The sequence below is a fragment of the Cervus canadensis genome, chromosome 15 (genome assembly GCF_019320065.1).
Source record: "Cervus canadensis isolate Bull #8, Minnesota chromosome 15, ASM1932006v1, whole genome shotgun sequence".
Lineage (NCBI taxonomy): Eukaryota > Metazoa > Chordata > Mammalia > Artiodactyla > Cervidae > Cervus > Cervus canadensis.
Window position 1 is genome coordinate 54,978,418 of NC_057400.1, and position 24,809 is coordinate 55,003,226.

The 24,809-nt window shown below is 32.6% G+C and overlaps 1 protein-coding gene and 1 non-coding gene across 4 annotated transcripts in view; one reads left to right on the plus strand and one right to left on the minus strand.

Moving 5' to 3' along the window:
• Nucleotides 1-1,546: 1,546 nt before the first annotated feature.
• Nucleotides 1,547-24,809, minus strand: part of LNPK (lunapark, ER junction formation factor) — an 85,332-nt gene continuing 62,069 nt past the window's right edge. For 2 of the 3 annotated variants that reach the window (XM_043487567.1, XM_043487568.1), the window contains 5 exons: nucleotides 20,556-20,768; nucleotides 12,515-12,620; nucleotides 11,018-11,088; nucleotides 10,081-10,251; nucleotides 1,547-2,562 (listed from right to left, as the gene is read on the minus strand). In XM_043487567.1, the coding sequence (XP_043343502.1) occupies nucleotides 2,330-2,562; nucleotides 10,081-10,251; nucleotides 11,018-11,088; nucleotides 12,515-12,620; nucleotides 20,556-20,768 (794 nt within the window). In that variant the 3' untranslated portion in view covers nucleotides 1,547-2,329. Of the gene's footprint in view, nucleotides 2,563-8,451; nucleotides 8,535-10,080; nucleotides 10,252-11,017; nucleotides 11,089-12,514; nucleotides 12,621-20,555; nucleotides 20,769-24,809 lie in introns of all 3 variants that reach the window. The other variant, XM_043487569.1, reaches the window with a different exon arrangement.
• LOC122454037 lies at nucleotides 16,903-17,009 on the plus strand. Its single transcript, XR_006273259.1, has one exon. It is a non-coding gene; the product is annotated as a U6 spliceosomal RNA (small nuclear RNA).

Consider the following 24,809-nt stretch of genomic DNA (forward strand, 5'->3'; position numbering starts at 1 on the left):
TCAGAAAATTGAAAGACACCCTAAGGCTACAGCATAATGGTGGAAGAGAGATGGAGAGAAAAGCCAGACATGTTTGCAGATTATGCTCAGGGCATAGTGAGAAGTTTAGATGATGACCTGTTGAGCATTAGTAGTAGGGAAGTGAAGGTTACTCTAGCTAACAGCACTGATTAGTTTGCTTTTCCTCATTTATACTAGTCTTAATAATCAGAAATAGGACATTATACCACTCTTCAACCATTAACTGTTTATTACAATATCAGAAGAAACTTTTCTATTTTAATAGGTACTACATGATTATAGCATGTTACCCGTTACATTAATTTACCTATTTTAACCTTCTTCCATAGATACTTCTGATATCTACTTAATTCTATCACTAAATTAAAATATAATTTAATTTGAGATTATCTGAGATTACTGAGATCAATCTGAGATTACTCATTTTTCAGAATTTGAATGTTTTATAACAAGAAGACTCTGCAAAGTGTTACTAAATTGTTATGGGCCAATAACACACACACCAAAAAAACTGATGGGCTTCATCAAAAAAGAAAAAAAGGAGACTATATTCTGTAGTATTATTATATTCCACAGTTTCAGGTTCCTATTTCCTTAATCTATGCATTTATATACATGTATATGATAAAGAAAACCTGATGCAGGAAACTTTGGCTTGATTCTGAACAGCCAAATTATATTTCATATTGTTTTTTCATTTCTTTATCTGCAAGAAGGAGAATTCAGAGCCCTTCCATATTTCACAAAGACATCAAGAGTATAAAATGCTACCACTTAATATCTATTGTCAGATAGTCAGCTAGGCCCACTACATAAATTACTTTTTATTGTCCTCATACTCCAAAAAGTAGGTATTCTTTCAATTTTAAAATGAAAAAACATGACCTCAGTGAGGTCAGGTGACTTGCCCGAGACTGCAGAGCTAGCCCAATCCTATAATCTTAAAAACTCTCAGACCATTAACAGATTTGGGTTCCTTAAAAAACCCTATCATATATGAGATATTAAATCATAAAGATGAATTTTTAAATAACAAATGGTATTTTATTTAATTTTTAACAAACCATATATAACTTAGAAATACTTGCCATATACACCATTCCTGTATATTCCTTCCTTTGGCATAACTTGATAGTTTTTTCTTAGTAATAGATAAAAAGAAGATAGAAAAGATAACAACAAGAATTACTATTCTGGGTCCAAAAAACTGACAGTTAATCCTTAATACACATATTAAGTCCAATGAACTACTAGCAATTAACTGCCTAATCTCACAAAACTATGTCTCTCAAAATTAAAAACTACAAATGGTCTAAGGTTTTCCTGAATCAAAAAAATCTAACCTCTGATTAGAACCTCTAAATGTCACTAATTCTCTGAACTTGAAAGTTAAAATTTGAAAAAAAGATCATAATTTTTCTCAGCATAATCTATACATTTACTGAATTGTGAGCTCTTCCTAAGACTTTTCAGGTAGCTATGTCATCATTGTCTGAAGAAGTCTAGATATTTAACAAAAAGAAACTGCTGCCAGATCATCTTTATTTTCCTTAACAAAATACACATAAGAGCACAAAATTCACTTATAATATCATCATTATTTTACAAATATAAATAATGTTCAAAATTCAAGTACAGTCAAGTGCAGAGATATTTCCTATATGTTAATATGTAAACATAAGCTAATTATATACATCAGGTACCTCTGGCCCAGCTGCAAAATAAGAGACATCAAAAGTAACACTGCACTTGACTGTTCAACTGCATTCTTACTAAGAATTCACACAAATGCCTATATTGTCACTGTAGTAACTTTCATACCTCTTAATGTAAATGCCTAAATAGATATTTTACCCCCTGGCAAATATCTCAAGAGTTAAAATTCTATCCATTTTAATAATGAAGTATTAAAAATCTTAATTGAGTTTCATTCCTTAAAACAAATGCTATTAGAACTTTTTCCTAACCAAAGTTCTTCCTATGCCAAATGTATTTACAGGTCACAAGTAGAAAACAAAACTTCTCTTATATTTGTTTACTTTTAGAACAGAAAAAAATACCTAAACGTTGCCTAAACAGTGTGGGTTTCTGTACATTCAAAAGGATTTTACTTTACTGACACCACGTGCTTTTACTTTTACTACCGAGTAGACGTAACTTTGATATATGAAATAGCTAGGCAATCTGAAATTCAAACGATACCAAGCATGTCTTTGAAGGGGCAAAAAAAGAAAGCACCACCTAAAAAAGCAATAACTGACATCAGCAAGACTACAAATGTCCAGCTGAAGGCACATGGAAGCATCTACTACATTGTCAAAGATTCTCCACTTAGTCCAGGATCAGGAACAGCATCAGCTCTGGGAACTGTTGGCTTGTCCTCACTCATTGAGGTTTCTTCATTCTCGGTCTCTTGTTTCTCCTCTGGTTCCTCTATGCCAGATGCTTGTTCAATCACTGGGTTTGTCTGCTCCGTATCTGGTATTTTGCCATCTGTCTGTTCTGTACTATTATCTAGAACATCTTGTTCTTCTAAAGATTCTGAAAAGATAAAGAGTAAAGACTTTAGGAATAGCCAATAACTACTAAATAAGATAAGCACATGCAAACAGAGACTAAGAAACAGAAGAATAGTCTAACATTATCCTTAAAATATATCTTTTTAATGTACTTAAGTACATCACGCATGCATACTCAAGTCGCCAAGTCATGTAGATTCTTCTGCTATCCCATGGACTGTAGCTCACCAGACTCTTCTGTTCATGGGATCTTCCAGGCAAGAATACTGGCGTGGGTTGCCATGCCCTTCTCCAGGGGATATTCCCAACCCAAGGATCAAACCCACATCTCCTGCATTGGCAGGCAGATTCTTTACCACTGAGCCACTTTGGAAGCCTATCCCTATAGCATACCATATATGAAATGGTATGGAAAAATGGTAAGGAAAAAACAATTTGGGGGAAACATACCCCTAAAATAATTTTACCTAAAGCTCCATCGTTCACAAAATAAATGAACTTTCAGAACTTTCCTAAAGATGGATTTGAAAGCTGAATGTCCGAATACATCAAAATTCCAACAGAATTATGTATTATAAGACAACAGCCCAGCAAAAACAGCAAATGCACTAACTCCCAGATTATGTTTCCTGAAGGAACGAGTCTCTCTTGCGTCCAGGCAACACTGTGACCAATGTGTAAATGTGTACCTTTGTATGTGTGCATGTGTGTGTATAGGTGGTATGATTTCCCACACTGATTTACATCTCTATTATCCATGACTGTGGGGGTCTGGATTCACCTTTTCCAAAGTCAAGACAAGTCTTCCTTCATCCCTGTGCAAGACAAGTCCTTGGGATTTAAACCTCTGGGTCAGAATATGCTACATACCTTGAATGCTAGGGAGAGACAGGGAAGAGTCTTTTGCCTCTGACTCCATTAGCAGAGGCCAAGTAAGGGCATTGGTTCCTAACCTGAAAGTTTACTCCCTTCAAACTCTCTTTTGAGTTTCATTAATCTCAAATCTCTTAATAATAATTGAATAATAATAATTTAATTCTTCAAAGTTTAAAGAATAGGATAGGGAAGGAAATGACAGGAGCAGAGTTTTGGGCCACTCAATTTCCAAATCAAAGATAAACACCTAACTTTGAGGTGTTTCTTTGTTTTGTTTCTGTAATAGCAACTAATATTACTGCTAGGAGAAATATGGTTAAACTACATCAGCAAAGCAAATAAGGAGATTTTCATACCCTCACAGATGATCCCTTATAATACATTACAAATGCTATTGATTCAAAAATCTGGAGGACAGGCCAGTTTACACTAGTAAAATGTTCTAGTTTTGCTCCTTGTAGAATAGTAACCCACTCCAGTATTCTTGCTGGAGAATCCCATGGACAGAGGAATCAGGTGGGCTATAATCCACAGAGTCGCAAAGAGTCGGACACAACTAAAGTAACTTAGCACATAGTAAATGCCAGTATTTTGATAACAAAATTAATACTTTTTAAAGAAAATATGCACACCTGTTGACATGGAGGTTTTATAAATTCATGGTTTTATCATATCAGTTTTAATAAATACAAATTATCTATATAACATACTCTATGTGGAGTTGAAAAGAATTTTTTAACTTATTTTTAAACAGATATTTTAGACTCTAGTTTATGGAATTAATTACAATCTCTTTCTCTCTTTTTATATATAGAACAAAAAGCCAAAACTGCATAGCTAGGGACATCCAAGTTAATGAGGTTTACTGTATGGAAAATTCATATGCTCACAAAAAGATGAGGAATGTTCACGTGTCACAAAAATGCTATTTTTATTGTAAAAGGAACATAAAATGGCACTGTGCACCACTTGAAATCTTACAAAAATCCAAAGTTGAAAAGCAGTAGGTCGAGTTGTGTTATATGAAGTTGTGTTATATCCAGTGGTCAAAGGAAAAGCAGAAAGTGAAATGAAACTCTATGGACATGTACAGACCATTTCTGCTACAAGGGCAAGCAAACTCTTCAGTGGATACCTTCAGGAGTCAATAAGTGAAAGTCACTCAGTCATGTCCAACCCTTTGCAGCCCCATGGAGAATACTGGAGTGGATAGCCCTTCCCTTCTCCAGGGGATCTTCCCAACCCAGGGATTGAACCCAGGTCTCCTGCATTGCAGGCAGATTCTTTACCAGCTGAGCCATAAGGGAAGTCAATAACCATTTGTAATTCTACCTTCACAGAATTTATCCAGGGTAGAATTTTAAGAGTCACGGTTTTCTACGACTCTCTGGCCATAGAGCAATACTTACTTGCCAAGAATTTTACAAGTTGTTATGATTTAGTAAACCCTCCAATAAAGTTACATGAAATGAAAAAAATAAAAAGCTCAGAACTCAGGACTCAACTCATCAATAAACATGCTTCAGTGAACATGGGCCCACATAGTTTGTTATCTGTTTGACAGATTAACTCAGTATTAAACAGTAGAGGTATCAAAGTTTATGATTTATCATATTAAAGCTTTGTAATGTAATTCTTTTCAGAAACAGACACATCCCCAGTCAAATACAATGCAAATTTAAAAATTCTGGGATCTTAAAGAAGCAGTTAATACAAAGAGAAAATTTTTTTTTAATGCCTATAGAGGTGAATTCTAAGAAATACCATGTGAATTCTATGAAAGTCAATTATTTTCATAATCAGAAAATAGCATTATATACAAAACTTGCTCATCAATACTGTATTTCAGAAAATATACAAGAGACTAAAAAATGGTGAAATGATGAATAGGGTTTGAAAACAAAAAGCCTATTAATGACTACTTTTCTTCCCCCAGGTTAATCTGTAGAAAAGTAATATTAATAGCAGTTAATGCTATAAAAATTTGGTATGTGTCATGATATAATGCAGATATTAGCTAGTCTAAACAACATAGATATTCAATGTATGGATGTCAATGTCATTTCGTGAGAGGTCATCCCAACAAGCTTTAAGTGAACTAGGTGCACAAGATTAACAGAGATTTAATTACATACCAGTTTAATAACTAAACCACAGAACTTTATAAAAAAGATTATTAAATATATTCCAAAAGTACTTACTTTATTTCTGTGGGAGAGTATCATTTGCCTGTTCTAATAAAAACAGTAAATTTTTTCTGTGAAGCTGTAGTTTATATATAATAGCTTGGTGGTATAAAATTCATTACAGTAGATGTCAATATTTGGGCATAAAATACCAAAAGAGAAACCGTATTTCATGTTCACACTAATTAAACAGGTCTACTCTCCCCTGTTCAGCACCAGCTTAAGACTAAAATTAATACAAGGTTACCCAAATGACCTAATTCCATCTGTAAGAAAATTTTTAAAATCACCTTTGACAACTGTAATGCCAAGAAAACAATCTATCACAATGTGATAAAACAAAAATGACCCATGGGATTTGTTCCTTACCTGATCCTTTCCCTTCTACTATCCTACCCCAATATTCTTGAGAGAAAAGCTTTTCCCACCAAATTGTAACAATTGGCTTCTGGTTGTTTGGGTAAAACTTCAATTCACCTAGATAGCTCAACCTCATAAAACTGAATGTAACTGTATAATGAACACCACCACTGCCTCACCTATAAACCACAAACATGCAAATCATTTAAGAAGACCATCGTCCCTTTAGGTTTTTCTTCTAGCTCTTGAAACAATAATTCTCTAAAAAAATTAAAGAATAGTTAACAAAACAATTTCATACATCTCCAAAAGAAACACATAATTTCTGCAGCAAAATACATGATTCTATTTATATTATGTATTCCAAAACTCCTAATATTTTGGTAATTTAGATTCTTACTTCTTATTCCTTTTTACAATAACTTTAAAAAAATTTTGCCTTGCTAACACATCAGTACCTACTATATGTACAGACTATAAAACTTACCCAAAAGAAATTTGTTAAATTAAAATGGACAATTTGTCTCTAACTCAAGATTTTAAAGTTTTTTAAAGATTTTTCTGCCTTAAGAAAAACAGCCAACTTATATTCAAGGACTAAAGACATGAATTTCATCCCACAATGCAACTTAATGGCTCAATGACTAAAATTCAAATAAATGATAACCACCTATGAGAAAATAGCTCATTTTAGACATAAAAATGCTGTGTAATTATTTACCATGTGTGAACAAATCCATTAGATGAATCATTAGAATGTCATTATTGAGCAATAATGTAAAACTATTAGGTGAAGGTGTTTCAGAAAAGGAAATCAAAAGGCTAAAAGATCTCTATGTCTAAAACAAGCATGAAAAAAACATATTATAGGCAAGTTTACATCTTGGGTAAGCTATACATAGCTAAAAATAGACATAAGTTTTTCTGATCTGATACATAGAATTCAATAAAACCTACATTATCAAATAGTACAATTTCCTAAAGCACCTAGTAAGCAAAACTAAAAACAGAACTTTCCCTAGTTCAACGTAACCTAATGGTAACAGTACATTGCTTAAACAAAAGAAAGGGAAGAGCAAAAATCAGACTATCAAGATAAATTTTACCTTATATAAATTTTACTTGCTATTTTTGATAGTACTAAGTAGATGCCATGAGTTTTATTACTAGCAAGTTATTTCCAGTGAATAAAAGCTATATTCTACTAAAAGAATTACATAAAATCTAACTAAATATAACTGAACAATGAAAACAATATTAACATTTTTTAAACATGCTAACTCCAAATCACTATACTGGAATATTAACAGTGTAGTACCCTTGTACTCTAACTATTACCATATCTAACAAAAAGAATGCTATGAATCAATTATTTTGAAAAACACATTTAAAAAAGAAGAAAAAGTGATAAACTGATTTTAACATGGCTTAGCAGACACTCAAATATTACTGTACTATTCATTTCACAATAAAAGAAACCAAGGAAACTAAAAACCAGCTCATTACTTTGGCATACCATATCTAGTATGCTCTTAGGATAAAGTGACAATCTTAATTTTTTTGTTTTCTCTAATAGTTTATTACCAAAACATCTGTGTACATAGTTTTAGAAAAAATTTTAGGAATTCAAATGAGCAGTTAACAGGAGGAATTTCTTTTTTTTTTTTTTTTTTAACAGGAGGAATTTCTTTCTTCTAGCGTTCCTTCTTTGATGAAAACTTTCCAAGGTTTCATGTGTTGTTCCAAGAGTGATCCAAAAATTTCAAAAGCCTTATGCCTCATCCTAAATGCAAAATATTCCAGTAGAATGAAGACAAAATGTAAAGTCTTGCATCATAAATTGAAAAAAGGATTTCTTGTATTAATTCTAGATTCACATAAACAGTTATGAATTATTCTTTGGAAAAAACATTCAGACGAAAGAAAGTTACCTTTTGGTTTCAGCTGTAAATTCAGTAATGCAATTTCAAGAAGCTGGTTCAACACTTTAAAAAACATATAAAAATTAAAACAGGAAAAGTTTTTCTTTCAGACACTAAGTTTTGTGTAATTTTTCTACACAAAAGTGTAGAAATCAGCAATCTAAGCTCTTAATCACATTGGCTGTCAACAGAGGGAGTAGCTGATTGAGATGATATGCTCCTTATTTCACAGTTCAATTTAATCATAAAGGTATGCCACCAGTGTTTAAATAAATGTAGCTTCATCTCTTCATCAGAAATACTTCCCGCCATTTACTAATGGAATCCAGCTTGAAATTGATAATGGTATATCACAGTGTTGAGACAAGAGTCTTGGAAAAAATTTTGTCTTCTGACAAACCAAAGAAGTAAAACGATGCTCATAATAGCCATTTTGATGAATCCAAAGAGAAGAATGAAGAAGTTGCTACTATAGTGACTATCTTAACCAAATGGAATTGTTGCTTCAGTGTCTAGCATTGTGGAGCTATCGTATCTTGCCTCAATGTCTTCACCTATTAACGTTACCTTATTAGGGTTGAGTTTGAGCCAGTTAGACTTCATTCCGGAGGTTTCTGACAGAAAATGAGACATCTGGGGTATTGCTCCTCCTAGATTAGATGAGAAGGAAAGGTATAGCTGGGTGTGGTTTGCTAACTTTGCATCTTGACCTTAGCAGAAGATACAAAGCATGGGCCTCTATCAAAGATATCTATTTTGTTGGCTGTTTTTTCTTTTTTTGTCCCAACTATTGGCTTTCAAATATTCACTTTAGCTTTCATAAGCAAAGTTACTCATGGCAGGGACTCCAATTTTTCCTCTAGGCATCTTCAGGTTGAAATTCTTTAATTTTCAGTTCCAAGAGGCTGCAATGGCAAGGCAGATGATTTGCATGTGACAGCATGCAGCTCAGAGCATGACTTAAGCAAAAGAAAAAAGTCTGACATTGTGTTTGGAGTTGATGTTGCAGACATGGAGAAGACAAATATAATGATTCAGCGTTGAAGTACACAGGCCTCCTGTCATGGCTATCTGTATTCAAATTCATTTTGATATTTGTTAGTAAGCCAAAAGCCAAGCCCAAGTCAACACACATATTTTAGGTTCATTCTTCAAAGTTTAAAAAAACAAATACAGTCAAATTCTCATACTAAACGTCAGATATGTGAAAATTCACTGCCTTGTATATTATTCTCAGTTAAAGCACTTTTTTCACTACTCAGTGATTTTATAAAGAAATCAAATATATGTAAATGATAACTTCTAGAAGTTAAAAGAATGAATACTGACTGCTACCTTAAACTATGTGAACGAAATTTCCCATATGGATTTTTTTTTTTTTCTGTATGGGTGAAGCACCAAAACATCAGGGACTGTGTCATAACTTTAGCAATCTTCATAATTCAGAGCTGCTTAACAAATAGTTCCTCACCCAATATTAATAACAAGAAATAGTTGGCAATTAATAGATCTTCCATCTCATCTTTTCCATTTTTTCATGAAACTTCCTCAGGAATTCCTAAAACAGAACTGAAAGATAAGTTCTAAAACTCAATGAATCCTGATAACTTCCATTCCTTTAAAATAAGGTTGCTTTACAACAAAGGCATTCATCAGCAATATTAAATCCTGTGGACCTCGATAAATTGCGTATTTCAAAGGAACACCAGTCCTGTTAATATAGTCATCCAAAGAATATAAGGCTGATTTTTCAACTTCAGAGTTTCCTGTTTTCAAGTAACTTCTAGTCATAGAAATGGTAAGGCACAAACCTATATTTATCAGTGTTAACTACAATTATTATAAGAAATTGACCCTTATGAGTAGTGGCTTCATAATTGTCTTAAATCTGCTTCATTTACATAAATTGAAAAACAATTCCATGAAAGTACTACTAGTTAAATCTCCCAACAGTTAATTAAAAAGATAACTCCATAAATAATATTTACCAAGCTATTTCTAGATCCTGCTTAATACAATATATATTTTAAAACTCAAACACATCAAACCAATTGCATAGGAGCCCATAATATCAGAGCAATACCTGATATATGCATGCTGCAAAATCTGATCCATTTTTGTCTAAAACATTTATGCCTTTATTGTTGAAAGCAAACATTATCAAGAGACAAAACTTTTTAATTAACATATTCATACCATCATTGATCTGGTCCTCTGATGAAATTACGCTTCCTGAGGGCAAGGCGCCAACTGTACTTGAGCCTTCCAATGCCTGCCTCCTTTCAAAACTAAATTCTGGAAGTCTTGGAGCCTGGGGTCTGGTTTTTCTTGCAGGATTCAAGAAAAAACAGTAGGCACAACGAAAAGCTGTAGAGAATTAAAAAAAAAAAATACCATTAACCAAAGAAACTTTAAGGACTAATCAAGTAACCCTCATGGTTATTTTTACAAAGAACTTTTCAAAAGCCATTTATTCCTTGTGAAATAACACATAGTTTTAATAATATTATGGCAGGTGTTCTAACCAAAGTTTATTTTAAAGCATATTTTAAAATTATTATTAGAATTATAATATCAATTTAAAGCAGCAAAGATAATAAGTTACATAGCAGGTTAACTAATAGCAAAACAATAATAATGATCTAAATGTATTACAGAGATTACATTTCTAGTCACCACTAGGTATCTTAAAAGCCAGAACTTTACTCATCTGCCCCCCGAAATGCTGCATATTATATTTGAGAAGCATGATTAATTTAGTTCAGTATTTTTAAACAGTAGCTGCACATGAAAATACTCTGAAGAGCTTTAAAAAAATGCTGATGCCTGGGCCCCACCTCAGATCAACTAAAGCAGATTATTTGTAGGTGGAATCTGGGCATCACAATGTTTAAAAGCTCTCCAGGATAATTCTGGTGCACAGTGAAAGTTTAAGAATAGCTAGCCTAGAAGTTGTATATTGTATGAAGAAAAAACCTGAGCTGTCTTTTCTACTTTGCTCTGTGTTCTATAATATGCCTGAACAACATATACACAGCGATACCGAAAACAAAATGGCATTACATGGGAATTGGCACAGAATGAAATATTTAAGAGTAAAATATTTAAAATCTAACTGCCAAATAATTCTTACCAATGTACTCAAATTCTTCTTTCAAAGCCATGCCATTGTGAGAAAAACACTGCTGACATATAAGAGCATACCTACAGCGAAAGGAAAAATGAACAGATCAGTTACAAATGCAGACAAAACAAGCAGGAGAAGCTACTTTAGCCATCACAGCTAAAGTACACAGTTAGATTACATAGCATTTAATGTAGCTAGATGTGCCATAACAGATATTACTTTGTAAACAATAAACAACACTCTTTATGACAACAGTCAAAATTTCAATTATTTTAAAATATTATATATCAAATTAAAAATAAACTAAGAAACAAATAGAATTTTCTTACTAAGTAAGCAGAAATGTATTTGGTAACAGAACACTTAAATTTTAACGTTTCCTAACTTATATTCCTGGGGATGATAGACCCCAAATCTGTGGTCAGATAAAGAGTAGAAAAGATGAAGCCTCTTAGAGATTCACAAATGAGTATTATTAAAACCTCTGTAGTAAAGAAATTTATTTAATTTTGTTTAGTCCAGTCCAAAGGTTAATTTCTGTATATCATGATTTCTTAGCTATCCCAGTTACACTTAAACATCTTCCACATTTTCTATTTATATACCCTTTCTGTTCTCCAAGTAAGTACTTAATAAATACCTGGCCCTATCAAACAACATTCTATCTGTTTTGAAGAACATATAATTTTTCACATTAACATTAAATTCTAGTCTCTTTATTAAGACCCAGAGGGATGGGATGGGGAGGGAGGCAGGAGCGGGGATCAGGATGGGGAACACATGTAAATCCATGGCTGATTCATGTCAATGTATGGCAAAAACCACTACTATATTGTAAAGTAATTAGCCTCCAACTAATAAAAATAAATGAAAAAAAAATACAATAATATTAACCAATAACCTTGTCAAATATCTATTCTTAAAATACCTTAAGAATTATTTAAAAGTCTATACTATGATGTTTGCTCTGTTCATATCATACTTATAATCCTAGAGTTATTATAAGGATCAATTAAAATAACTGGAGAAGCATTTTGGAACTGTAAGTGTCAAATACATGAAACTGTCCTCACTGTTATTAAAATTACCAGCATCATTAAGCCCAGTACTCACATCTATAAAACTCCATTTCTTATAACCTACCAACTTTTCACTATTTACAAACTCTTCAAGTTCAAAAGATGCAACAAAATGATTCAAATCCTCTAAAAATAATGTTATAGCAGGGTTATAACAGCAGTTACAATATTGTTTTGTTATATATAATATGTTTTAAGATATTTTATCCAAATACTTTATCTAATCTACTACTGAAAAATAACTGAGTATGTACTCTTTTGCAGGGCCATAAAATACTCCATTATGTTCTAAAGTCAGGAGACAAGAACCAAAAAATCATAGAACATTTAGTACATGTGCACATGCGCGTACACACACACATCCCCCCACTCTGACCAATAAACTTTCTTCATTTTCATTTAGCTACACCCTAGTAAACATTACCTGTTCTGCGGACCATCACCAACTAAATATTCAACAATTCTATCCAGAGCACCTCGTTCTCGAGGCAGAATGGGTCTTGCTAAAGGTGGACCCGGAGGATGAAGACCTAGTAAATATACACAAAATTCATATGTGTAAAATACATTTAAACTTCAATTCAGTTGCCAAGAACTACCTATGCTCATTAAGAGTTTTTAAATGTTAACAAAACAAAAATGATATTATCATCTCTGTATTCAAATTTTCATTAAAAATACTACACTACAAAAATATATTTATATATGTGCTATATTAGAACCAGCAACATAATCTATTAAGGAATAAAACTATGTTGAGTTCTGTACAAATTAATTTTTTCAATGCTCAGACTCTTAAAAGTTTATGTAATAATAAACTAGGAAACTTACACTTTGTACCGTAATACAGTAATCAGAGTCAGATTTAATCTCCCACTTAAAACAACTAAAATACCATGTAAAATATATTATGCAATGGTTTTAGAGACACTGGATATCAAGTAATGTAGGATAAAGACCCCTGAGACACATAAAGCAAATAAGATGAGCCCTACAACTGCCCCAACTTATTGCCTGGAGAGTTTTCCAGATAGCAACTCAGGCAGAGTAAATCCAGGTGAAGTTCATTAGTCTCCCTGAGTTGAAGAGAGAAAGCTGGAACGCTGGAGAGGACAAGGCAGGCTGAGTTCACTGGGAACAGTACCAGAGAGGAGGGAATGCAGAAAGCCAGAACACCAAAGATATGCCCAGGATGCAAATGAGAAAAACCACCTGAGGACAGAGGAAGAACTGCCCCCAAAATACTAAAGGTACCAGCGCTCACATGGGGCCAAAAATATCACACGTTCCCACCAGCCAGGATGGAAAACTTCGTAACTCACAGGTCACTGGGTAAATATTCAGAGAGGCCCTGTACAGTAATTTAAAAATATCCTGTACCCAATATGGCAAAATTTACAACGTCTGACATCAGATAAAAAATTATTAGTCATGCAAATTGGCAAGAAAATAAAACCCATAATGAGAAGAATCAATCAAAAGTGACCCAGAAATGATGAAGATGATAGCATTAAGAGACAAACATATTAAAACACTTATTATGACTATATTCCATATGCTTGAGAATCTAGGCGAAAACTGTAATATGTTAAGCAAAGACATGAAAAGAATTTATAAAAGATCCAAACTGAACCTCTACAGATGAAATCTACAATGTCTTAGATTTAAAAATTCACAGATGAAATGAACAGCAGTTTTGACATTACAAAAAAATTAGTAAATCTGAAGACAGCAATAGAAGCCATGCAAAATGAAACACAAAGACTAAAAAGATTTTTAAATGAACAAATCTTCAGTGAGCTGTGTAATAACCTCAAGCATCTAGTATACACATAATTGGAGTTCAGAAGAAGAGAGGAAGAAAAATTGACTCAAAGAAATAATGCACAAAATTTCAAAACCTGATGAAAACTGTAAACATACAGACCCAAGAATATCAACAAACCCTAAGTACAAGAAACAATTTCGCACCAAGATACAGCATAATCAACCTTCTTAAAACCAGTGACAGAAAATCTTAAAAGCAGTCAGAAAAAGATACATTAGTACAGAGAAACAAAGATAAGAATGACAGATTACTCATCAGAAAATAAGCAAGGGAGAAGACAATGAAACAGTATCTTTAAAGTTCTGAAAGAAAAACTATCAAATTAGTGAAACTACCTGTATTAGTGAAGACATCTTTTAAAAATGAAGGCAAAATGAAGACTTTTTTCAGACATACAAAACTGAAAGAATTCATAACTAACAGAACTGTACTATAAGAAATGTTAAAAGAAATCCTTCACGCAGAAGGAAACTGACACCATAAAGAAAGCTGGATCACACAAAAGAAAGAGTACTTGAAATGGTTACCATGTGGGTAAATATATAAAACATTATTTATATTGCTTTAAAAAACAATTGATGGCTTAAAGAAAAAGTAATACAGGTTTCCCTTGCTATCCATAAGTTCCCATGAAAGCTTTCGTAAGCCAAAATGGCATAAAGTGAAGAAGCAATTACCTTAGGACACATCTTGCTAACGGATGCACAAAATAAATTGAGACAAAGCACAGATGCTCACAGACAAAGTTCAAAGCTATGGCGGCTCGATGATGAGATGCCGAGTGTAGTTCCCAGGGAAGGAGCTTGGCGGTGCCACTCTTGCTGCTCGGGATGCACGCTGCCTCTACAACGGCTCGCTGCAAAACAAATGCTGAACGCTATTTTCGCTTTTCATCTTTTTTTCTAAAAGCGAAAACCTTCTTCTGATTCTTTCAATTAGTGGAAACAGGCACTAATGTAGGTCTTTCATAAAATCAAAGTGGTGTAAAGTGAACTTTCAAACTGCAGAGGATATCTGTAATTCCTTGTGGGGTTTATAACACATGTATAAGTAAAATGTATGACAACAATACCACAAAGGCCAAGGGGAGAGAAACATTAAGAATACTGTAATTTGATTCTTAATCTGTATGAGAACTGGTGTCATACCATTTGACATGAGCTATGATAAATTAATGATACATACTGCAAACTCTAAAGTACCCACTAAAATAACAACAAAAAAGCACTATAGCTAATAAGGCAACAACAAAAAAATTATTAAAAGCAATCACAAAAGATACTCAACCCACAAGAGGCAGAAAACAAGAAAGGTAGCAGAACAGATGGGACAAAGAGAAAACTAGCACAATAAAAGATTTAAACTCAAACCTAAACATACCAATCATTACATTAAATATAAGTGGCCTGAGCAGCCTCACTGTAAGGTAAAGATTGTCAGAATGGATAAAAAAGCAAGACCCAACAGATGTTGCTTACAAAAGATCCATTTTAAATATAAAAACACAAACAGACTAAACATAAATGATAGGGAAAACTACATAAATATGCTGACACTAATCAAAAGAAACCGAGAGCATCTGTATTAATAGCAATCAAAGTAGATTCTGGAGCAAAGAATATAAACAGGAATAAAAATGTAATTTCATAATGACAAGGAGCCAATTCATCAAGAGGACATAATAATCCTAAACCTATGATGTATGTGCATTATAATAGAGTTTTCAAAACACATTATGCAAAAACTAAAAGTAATACAAAAAGAAGTAAGTACACAATTACAGCTGGAGATATCAACAGCACTCTCTCAAGCACTAACAGAATAAACAGCAAAAAATCATTAATGATACATAATACTATCTACTTAACCAACTTGATGCAATCAACATTTATAGCCATTCTACCCAATAGGAACAAAACATATATTCTTTCCAAGTGAACGTAAAGCATATACCAAGATAAATGATAGTCTGAAACATAAACCAAATCTCAATACATTCAAGAAGATTCAATATTACAAAGTATGTTTTCTGACCACAACAGAATTAAACTAGAAATCAGCAACAAAAAGACATCAGGAAAATATCCAAATATTTGAAGACTCAATAATATATAACTAAATAATCCAAGCTTTTAAAGAAAAATAAAGAAATTAGAAAGTATTTTTAACTGAAAGAACAAAAACACAGATCAAATTTATGATATGCAACTAAAACAATACTTAGAGGAAAATCTATAACACTAAACACCTATACTGCTAAACACCTACAAAAGAGGATAGATCTAAAATCCATGAATTCAGTTTCTACATTAAGAACCTAAAAGGAAAGAGCAAATGAAACCCAAAGTAAACAGAATAAATGAAATAATAAAGGTCAGAATGGAAATTAATAAAAATATACTGTAATAATAGAGAAAAGCTGGTTCTTTGAGAAGACCAAACTGATAAAGACAAAACTGATAAAGCTCTAGTCAGACTAATCAGGATAAAAAGGAAAGATACAAAATATTAACAATGAGAGGAATGACATAAATCCAGATAGTAAAGATATTAAAAGAATAATAAGGGTATATTATGAATAACTTTATGCCAATAAATTCTGTAAGTTAGGAGAAAGAAATTCCTCAAAAGACTACCAAACTACCACAACTTCCTCAACAAGAAACAGAAACTTCAACTTGCTAAAATTTTGTTAAGAATTTTTGCATCTATATTTATAGGGATATTAGTCTGTAGTTTTCTTTTTTTAAAACAAGTTGAATGCTTTTTTAAAAAAGAAAAATCCTTCCACAAAGAAAACACCATGCCTAGCCACTTCAACCTGTAACATTTAAATTTATTACTAAGAAATAATACCAATTCTATACAAACTTGTCCATAAAACTAAAGACAAGAAAATGCTTTCTCATACTGAGGCCAACAATACTCTTATACCAAAACCAGACCAAAAAAATTACAAGAAAACAAATAAAGAAAACAGACAAGTGCTCGCTTCGGCGGCACGTGTACTAAAATTGGAACGATACAGAGAAGATTAGCATGGCCCCTGCGCAAGGATGACACGCGAATTCGTGAAGCGTTCCATATTTTTTTTAAAAAAAAAAGAGAAAAAGAGAGAAAATAAGAAAACAGACAAAACAAAATTACAAGAAAAAAAACCAAAAAGCAAAAACAAAACAGACCAGTATCTCTAAGGAAAACTGATGTACACATTTCTAAAAAAATTTTAACAAACTGAACCCAATAATATATACAAAAATAAAACATCACGACCAAGTCAAATTTACCTCACAAAAGCATGGTGGTTTAATGTCTAAAAAAAGTCAATGTTAAAAAAAAAATCAATGTATTTCACCATATGAAATAGTGATATTAAAAAAAAAACTAAACTAAAACCCGATAAGAGCATCTCAATAGATGTAAAAAAAGGATTCAAAAAAATCCATTATCTGTTACTGATAAAAACCTTCAGCTAACTAGGAATGGAAGGGTACTTCTCCTCAATCTGATAGAGGCTATCTATTCAAAGAAAAAAAAAAAAAAAAACCCTATAGCTTACACTGAGTTGAATGGTAAAAATGTAAATGCTTTCCTCCTAAGATCAGCAATAAGACAATGATGTCTGCTCTCACCACTTCTATTTAACACTGCACTGAAAATTCTAGCTAGTGTAATAAGGCAAGAAAAAGAAATGAAAGGAATCTAGATTTAAAAGGAAGAAGTAGAACTGTATTCAGCCACCAACAATCTGACAGCCTGTTTAGGATATATTATGGAATCTATATAAAAGTTATAAGAACCAGTGACTTTAGCAATATTACAGGATATAAGATCACTATACAAAAATCAATTTCTATGTATGTTACCAATGAACAATGGAAACAGGTAATAAAGTATTTAAACTAGGATAAAAACATGAAATAATAAGATGTACATTTAATCAAAAAAGGTAAAAAAGCTATGAACACTGCCAAACATTGCTAAGAGAAACTAGAGAAGATCTAAATAAATGGAGCGATACACTGTATTCCTATAATAAATTAGCCAGTATCAGAGATGATGAATGGAGAGTCAGGAGTAGAAGAATAACTTGGAATTTAGTTAATGATTACATCATATAAAAACAGTAACAAAAATAAAGTTACACCTTCAAAATTATGAATTGTGACTCCACGATCTCTGAAAACTGAAAGAGGCCTGTTTGCAGGAGATATTCTAAAACGAGAGACCACACAGAAGGCACTGGGAAGAAAGCGAGAGAATAAAATAAACGAGATGTGACGCTGGCCTTCGTAAAACAAGGCCAGATAAGAGGAAGACAGGTAGCAAGGGACGTTTACATGGAGACCTTGTAGAAGACTTTCAAACAAAATGAGGTCTTGTTGAAACAAGCCCTGCAATACATAGATTAAAGGTCTTCAAAATGTGACAAAACCTTTAAAGCATTAAAAAATGGCTTTAAGGCAGCAATATGATATTAATATTCTAAAAGATAAGAGATTTGCTTTGTAAATAGTCACAAATCTTAAGGCTGTTACCACCTTAAAAAGGGGAAAATGATATAGAATTATAGCTAGTAAACGAAATTAGGTTCTAAAATAAGTTTTCAGTATTAGGAATCAAGTGCATTTTTCACATTTCATTGGCTATTGGCATTTCTTTGGCTAATGTTAAGTAGAGTCATACTTAACATTCAATCATTAGCATCAAAAAATAAACTTGAACGCAGACATTAAATGTCATTCCTCGTTATGAAATTTTCAACTTAAATAAGCATGCCAAATTAAATTTTAAAAGCATTTAAGCCAGCTTAACTTTTGCTGGAGTATTTTACTTCTACATGCTTAAAATGAAAATGTCCATAAAGGAATCTGGATAAATAAAACAACAGATTTCATAAAAACATTTTAACTTCCTTCATACTAATAACTTTTAAAATAACACATCTTTGTATTCACGCTATTATGGGTAACAGTAATTAATACAAACATCAAGAGCAATCATTGTAGGAATATTGGTCATTTTTACACAGCTTGGCAAATTATCAAGTACCTGCTGGTTATTAATTTTCAAACATATGGGAGCCCTGTGGTAATACACATTAAATTGATTCTCTTTCACAAATATGGCGTAATGAAAAAATGAATTATTAATCTTCTCTATAAGAAATCACTTAGCTCACTCACATTTTTGGCAATGTACAACTTAAATACAAAGTCTTTTACACAGAAACTAATTAAAAACTTTAGTAAAATATATTATGTTTACATGATCATGAAATGGTAGGTTATTGAAACCTTGTTCTTACATGTGCTATTATATAGTTTTTATTACTCTGTATAAGTTGATAAACTAATTTCTTTACAAATAGTTAGATATACAAAACGCATTCTCACAAAATAGTTCTTCCATTAAACAACTAAGAGCTTTACTTTACAAGTCATGGGTATCTCAAATCAACCAGTAACAACTGAAAGATGAAAAATTTTCAACCAGTTTAACTTACTCAATTTCACAAAATATACAGTTGCCCTGAGTGGCATCATTATATGTTAAGTTTAAAAGTATTTTTCAATAACCAACAATTAAAAGTTATGATTTGTATTCATTTCATTTGTAGTTAGCGTTATTAATATATTTATAAATAAATAGTTTTTAAGTTTCCTAAAATCTTACACTGTTTTCGAAGAAAAAGGAGGGGGAAAAAATCTACTGTATTAGTAACATTTAGATTGCTTACTGATTTTATTAAGACTATGTAAATGCCCTGAATATCTGATATCAACTTCTGATGAGGCTCAAAGTCATAAATTATATGTAATTAGTCATGAAATATGAAATTAATCTAAATTAAAATTAAATATCCTAAAATAAAATAAATAATTTATTATCATATTTAAGAATCTGACATGGGACTCTACATACAATAATGTGATCTGCTGAAGAAGAAGGCTTTTATGTCCCAATCACAGTCCAAAAGAAAGTTCCAGGGTAATATAGTCTACTACACTCCTAAAATGGGATCTTCCCCTAGAGTTCTACAAAACTGAAAAAGGAGAATCCAAAGAGACGAAACAGTAGTAAAGGCAGTATGTTAATTCAATAGGACTTTATATTAAAGTATCTGTCAGAAAATATTGAGGCTCTACGGCTTAAAAAAAGAAAAATCTACCAAGCTCACATTAACATTAGTAGTATTACACACTACAGCACATGAATATTCCTGAAATGTTAATCTGTCAAGTTTAAAAATATATACGAAGGGTTTAGCAAAAAGCATGAATACATTCCCAAAATGTTCTCTTCTATCCTCATTTTATATAAATCTGGAGCCACTCTAAAGCCGAATATAAAAAGATATGCTATACTGTTGACTACAGAATACTACAAAGTTTTATTGCCATTTAAACAAAGAAGCCATAACAGTTAAATGAGCTCAAGAAATAGGTTTCAGTATCACAAGGTGCCAGCTGTAAAGAGTTATGGCTAATTGAATATGGAACTCCTGCTTAATCAGATAACTGCTCTGCTATTTCCAAATGAAATGCCATTTCCACACTGTCTGAAAAATGGCCTGTTTTATTGGTAACCAGAGAAAACAATATAAACTGTAAATAACATTAAGTGCTCTGTTTACCCATTCCAGGCACTGAAGTAGCAGGGGATCCAAAACGTCTTGGTAACACATTTGATGATAAGGCTGGAGTAACAGTTCTTTCTGGGGGTCCACCAGGGGCTGAAGTGTCCTTTGGTGGTCCAGGAGAAACTGGAATTTGTGGAGGAGGGCCCTGGCTGGAGCCTGCTGGTGTTGGAGAAAGGTTTCTTTGAGCAGCAGTTCGCTGACGAATCTCTGAAAATAAGAATAAAAAGTATATATTAGGTTTAATATTTAGCTACCACCATTAGTCAATATCACAAATGACTTACATTCAATAAAGCTTTGCAGCACTAGAAATCATCTACAAGATCAAACTGCTTGTGAATAAAAAATCTGTACAATGTAACACTGAAAACTGACTACAGAGTACTCCATTTCTGAACCTAAAATTCAACTACATGTATATATTTACATAAGTCTTGATCTAAGTCTACCTACTGATACTATTTTTCAAAATAAATTCAAATAAAATAGAATCATCACCCAATTATGCATTATATCTTTTTATAATAAATCCCTCCCAAGTTATGATAAAGAAAGTTTATCAGAATCAGAGAAAACACCAGTGAAAACTGCAGAATTGTTTTTTCAAGATAAAAAATGGTAATGCTAAGAAATGAGCAAATAAGTGTATCTGGAATTGTCATGTAATTTATGAAGTAATTAATCTAAGTAGTCATAGAAATGCTGAAGAAAGGTACCATTCCTATTCTCCTTTATTCTACTATCTTTTGGGGTAAATTTTTTTTGTCAATACATTCAACAGAGGAAAACTTTTACTCTGCACAAATAACACAATAGAATAACAAATTTTATCTTTTTGTTGCAGAAATTACAAGAAGTTGGTAAATGAGTCAAATCCAGGCTGCCGCCTCTTTTTGTAGTTTTTCACTGAAACACAATAACACAGTTCTTTACATACTGTCTATGGCTGTTTTAGAAAAGTTTGAGTAAATACAAGAGACCACATGGCTCTCAAAGTCATTCACTATATTTACTATCTATTCCTTTACAGAAAGTTTCATGATCCCCCTCTGTACTCAGTAACATAAAATTCAATTCTATCATTCCCCATTCTCACCAATATCTTACTTGAATGTTGACGGTACGATCTCAAATAAAGATGCACTTCTAACTTTGTAATTCTACATATCACCTTAAATTATTACAAATCCTGAAACGGTAAGCTAAAACTAAAGAAGTTATTAATAAATTTTAATTAGCATGATTGGTAAAAAATGCAGTTTCAGAAGCAAAATACTTTAGATTTGGACTCATTTGACAGTTAAAGATTTTCATAAAAAGCTCACTGCAATCAAAAGTACAACTTGAACACCAGATTTCAGTTTACTATAATCTCGTCAACTATTAAGAACCTGGGTCCTGCGGTCAAAAAGGTTTGGTTAGAATCCCAGCTACAGCTCCATGACCCCAAATGGGTTAACTTTGTTAAGCCTCTATTTATTTGCAAAATTAGGATAATAATATCCTAACTCAGAATTGTTATGAGAATTAAATAAGATAATGTCTTTAAGTTGACAGCTCACATTTATTGAATACAAATTTCAGATGACAGTGCTTTCATACAATTAAGTATTTTCAAATCACCATTTAGCTGTAATTACCAGGACCAACAAACTTTCCATAGGTTCTTAATTTAGTCTCTAACCCAGCCACTGCAATAATAAATTACAAGCATGTCATCATTACATAAATGGAAATGTCCTTATATTTGGCTATTTTCCTTACAGTTTATAGAAAATTTTGAATTTTACCCTAGACTAATTATTTCCTAATTAATTCTAGCAAATTAACTGGTCATTTAATTATCTTTTATTCACAAGGAACTTCTTAAAAGATGGTTACACATTAGGAAAGCCATTAAATTCTACAAAAGGTACTGAGATCAGTGAAATCATATAAGGATCTGATTACTGGAATTAATTTAAAATACAAGGCATCAACATTTTTTTTTCATTTATTTTAATTAGTTGGGGGCTAATTACTTTACAATATTGTAGTGGTTTTTGTCATACATTGACATGAATCAGCCATGGATTTACATGTATTCCCCATCCCGATCCCCCCTCCCACCTCCCTCTCCACACGATTCCTCTGGGTCTTCCCAGTGCACCAGCCCTGAGCACTTGTCTCACGCATCCAACCTGGGCTGGTGATCTGTTTCACCCTAGATAATATACATGTTTCAATGCTGTTCTCTCGAAACATCCCACCCTCGCCTTCTCCCACAGAGTCCAAAAGTCTGTTCTGTATATCTGTGTCTCTTTTTCTGTTTTGCATATAGGGTTATCGTTACCATCTTTCTAAATTCCATATATACGTGTTAGTATACTGTATTGGTCTTTATCTTTAGGTTTTTAGGTAAAACATAACTCCAAAATGGGCTTCCCTAGTGGCTTAGTTGGTAAAGAATCTGCCTGCAATGCAAGAGACCCAGGTTCCATCCCTGGGTCAGGAAAATTCTCTGGAGAAGGGTATCCTTGCCTGGAGAATTCCATGGACAGAGGAGCTGGGCAAGATACAGTCCATGGCATAACAAAGAGTAGGACACGACTATGTGACTTTCACTTCACTTTCAACTCAAAAATGCTATTTTTCTTCAGATAAATGCTTAGCATTTATTATACTATCTTAAAAGTCTTTAACTTCTTGAACAAAGACTTGAGACTGCTTCCTCTGAGTGTGCGTTTACCCAGCGAAAATTAACTAAAGACACTTTTAACGTTGCTCATATGCTACTGAAAGGTAAGGTCTATAACTAAAAGGACACCATATCCAGCATTCCATAAAAGAGACTTGGCTTCATATTATTTCTAAATCCAAAATTAGGCAGACAAAAGTGAAAACTGATATAAAAGAGTCAGGAAAGGGAGAAAACATAGTTTCAGTATTTACAAAGGAAAAGAAGGTAACAAAGAGTTACAATGACTATGGTTGAAAACAGCTAGCAATACAATGCCAAATCTATATTTGGTAAAGTACTATAGAATATTCTGGTAGTCTCAATGAAAAATAGCTAAGATTTATCTACTTTTAGCTATGTGCCATTTACAAATGCTTTGTATTATTAAATCTCTTAAAAAGTTTTTTGCATTCAACAAAATAGTCATATTGGACATACTGAACATTTCCCACATTCAAACGTAAAATACCATCCCCTAACAACATTTACCAAGCACTCTCCATAAGTCTCGTTAGGTACAAGGACTATCCCATAAAATTACCTCCTGACTAGAGGATATCCTTATCAATGACCGATCAATAATTCAATGAAAAATCACACTAAGTATGAGGACATTCGCTTCAGCCATGTCCGACTCTCTGAGACCCTATGGACTGTAGCCTGCTAGGCCCCACTGTCCATGGGATTCTCCAGGCAAGAATATTGGAGTGGGTTGCCATGCCCTCCTCCAGGGGATCTTCCTGAACCAGGGATTGAACCAGCATCTCTTAATGTTTTCTGCATGAGCAGGCAGGTTCTTTACCACTAGCACCACTTGGGAAGCCCAATTTTAAATTCAAAATGAGTCAAACAGAATCAAAATGAGATTGAAAACTACTATTTTATGATAAACAAAAGGAAGAAAACAAACTTTAAAGTAATGAAACAAACTAGTTGTTAAAAACATAAATTATGGAATCAAATTGTCTGGATTTAAATTTCATCTCCACCCTGTTTATTAGATGTGCAGGAAGGCTTTTCCAAGTTGATGACATCTCTCAGTTTCCTCATAATGAGAATACTTACCTCTTACGGTTGTTATAAAGAATAAATGAGATAATCAACACAAAGAGCTTAGCCAGAGCACAAGAAAAGTAGTTAATAACTAATAACTATTAGAAGTGGTATACATCTAAAGGTTCCAACTTGGACAATAAATCTAAAGCTAAGCAATCTAGAAGTTCTAAAGTAATTATTAAAACAAAATATATATTAATTTGCAAATTAAATGTTTTCCTAGAGTTATTTGTGAACTTGTTTAATTGTTTAAATGCATTATATAAAACTTAAATCTATTACTCTAGCTTGCTATTAAATACTTCTTGAGATGAATGTTCTATAATACCAATAATTATCCCTTAATTTATCAGATTCTTAAATAATGATTCCTTATACATACAGGTAGAAGGTTTTGTCTTTGTTTTGGTATTAAGCTGTAGTAGCAAAAACATCATACAATAGTTAGGAGGCCTATATTTTCATCCTAGCTG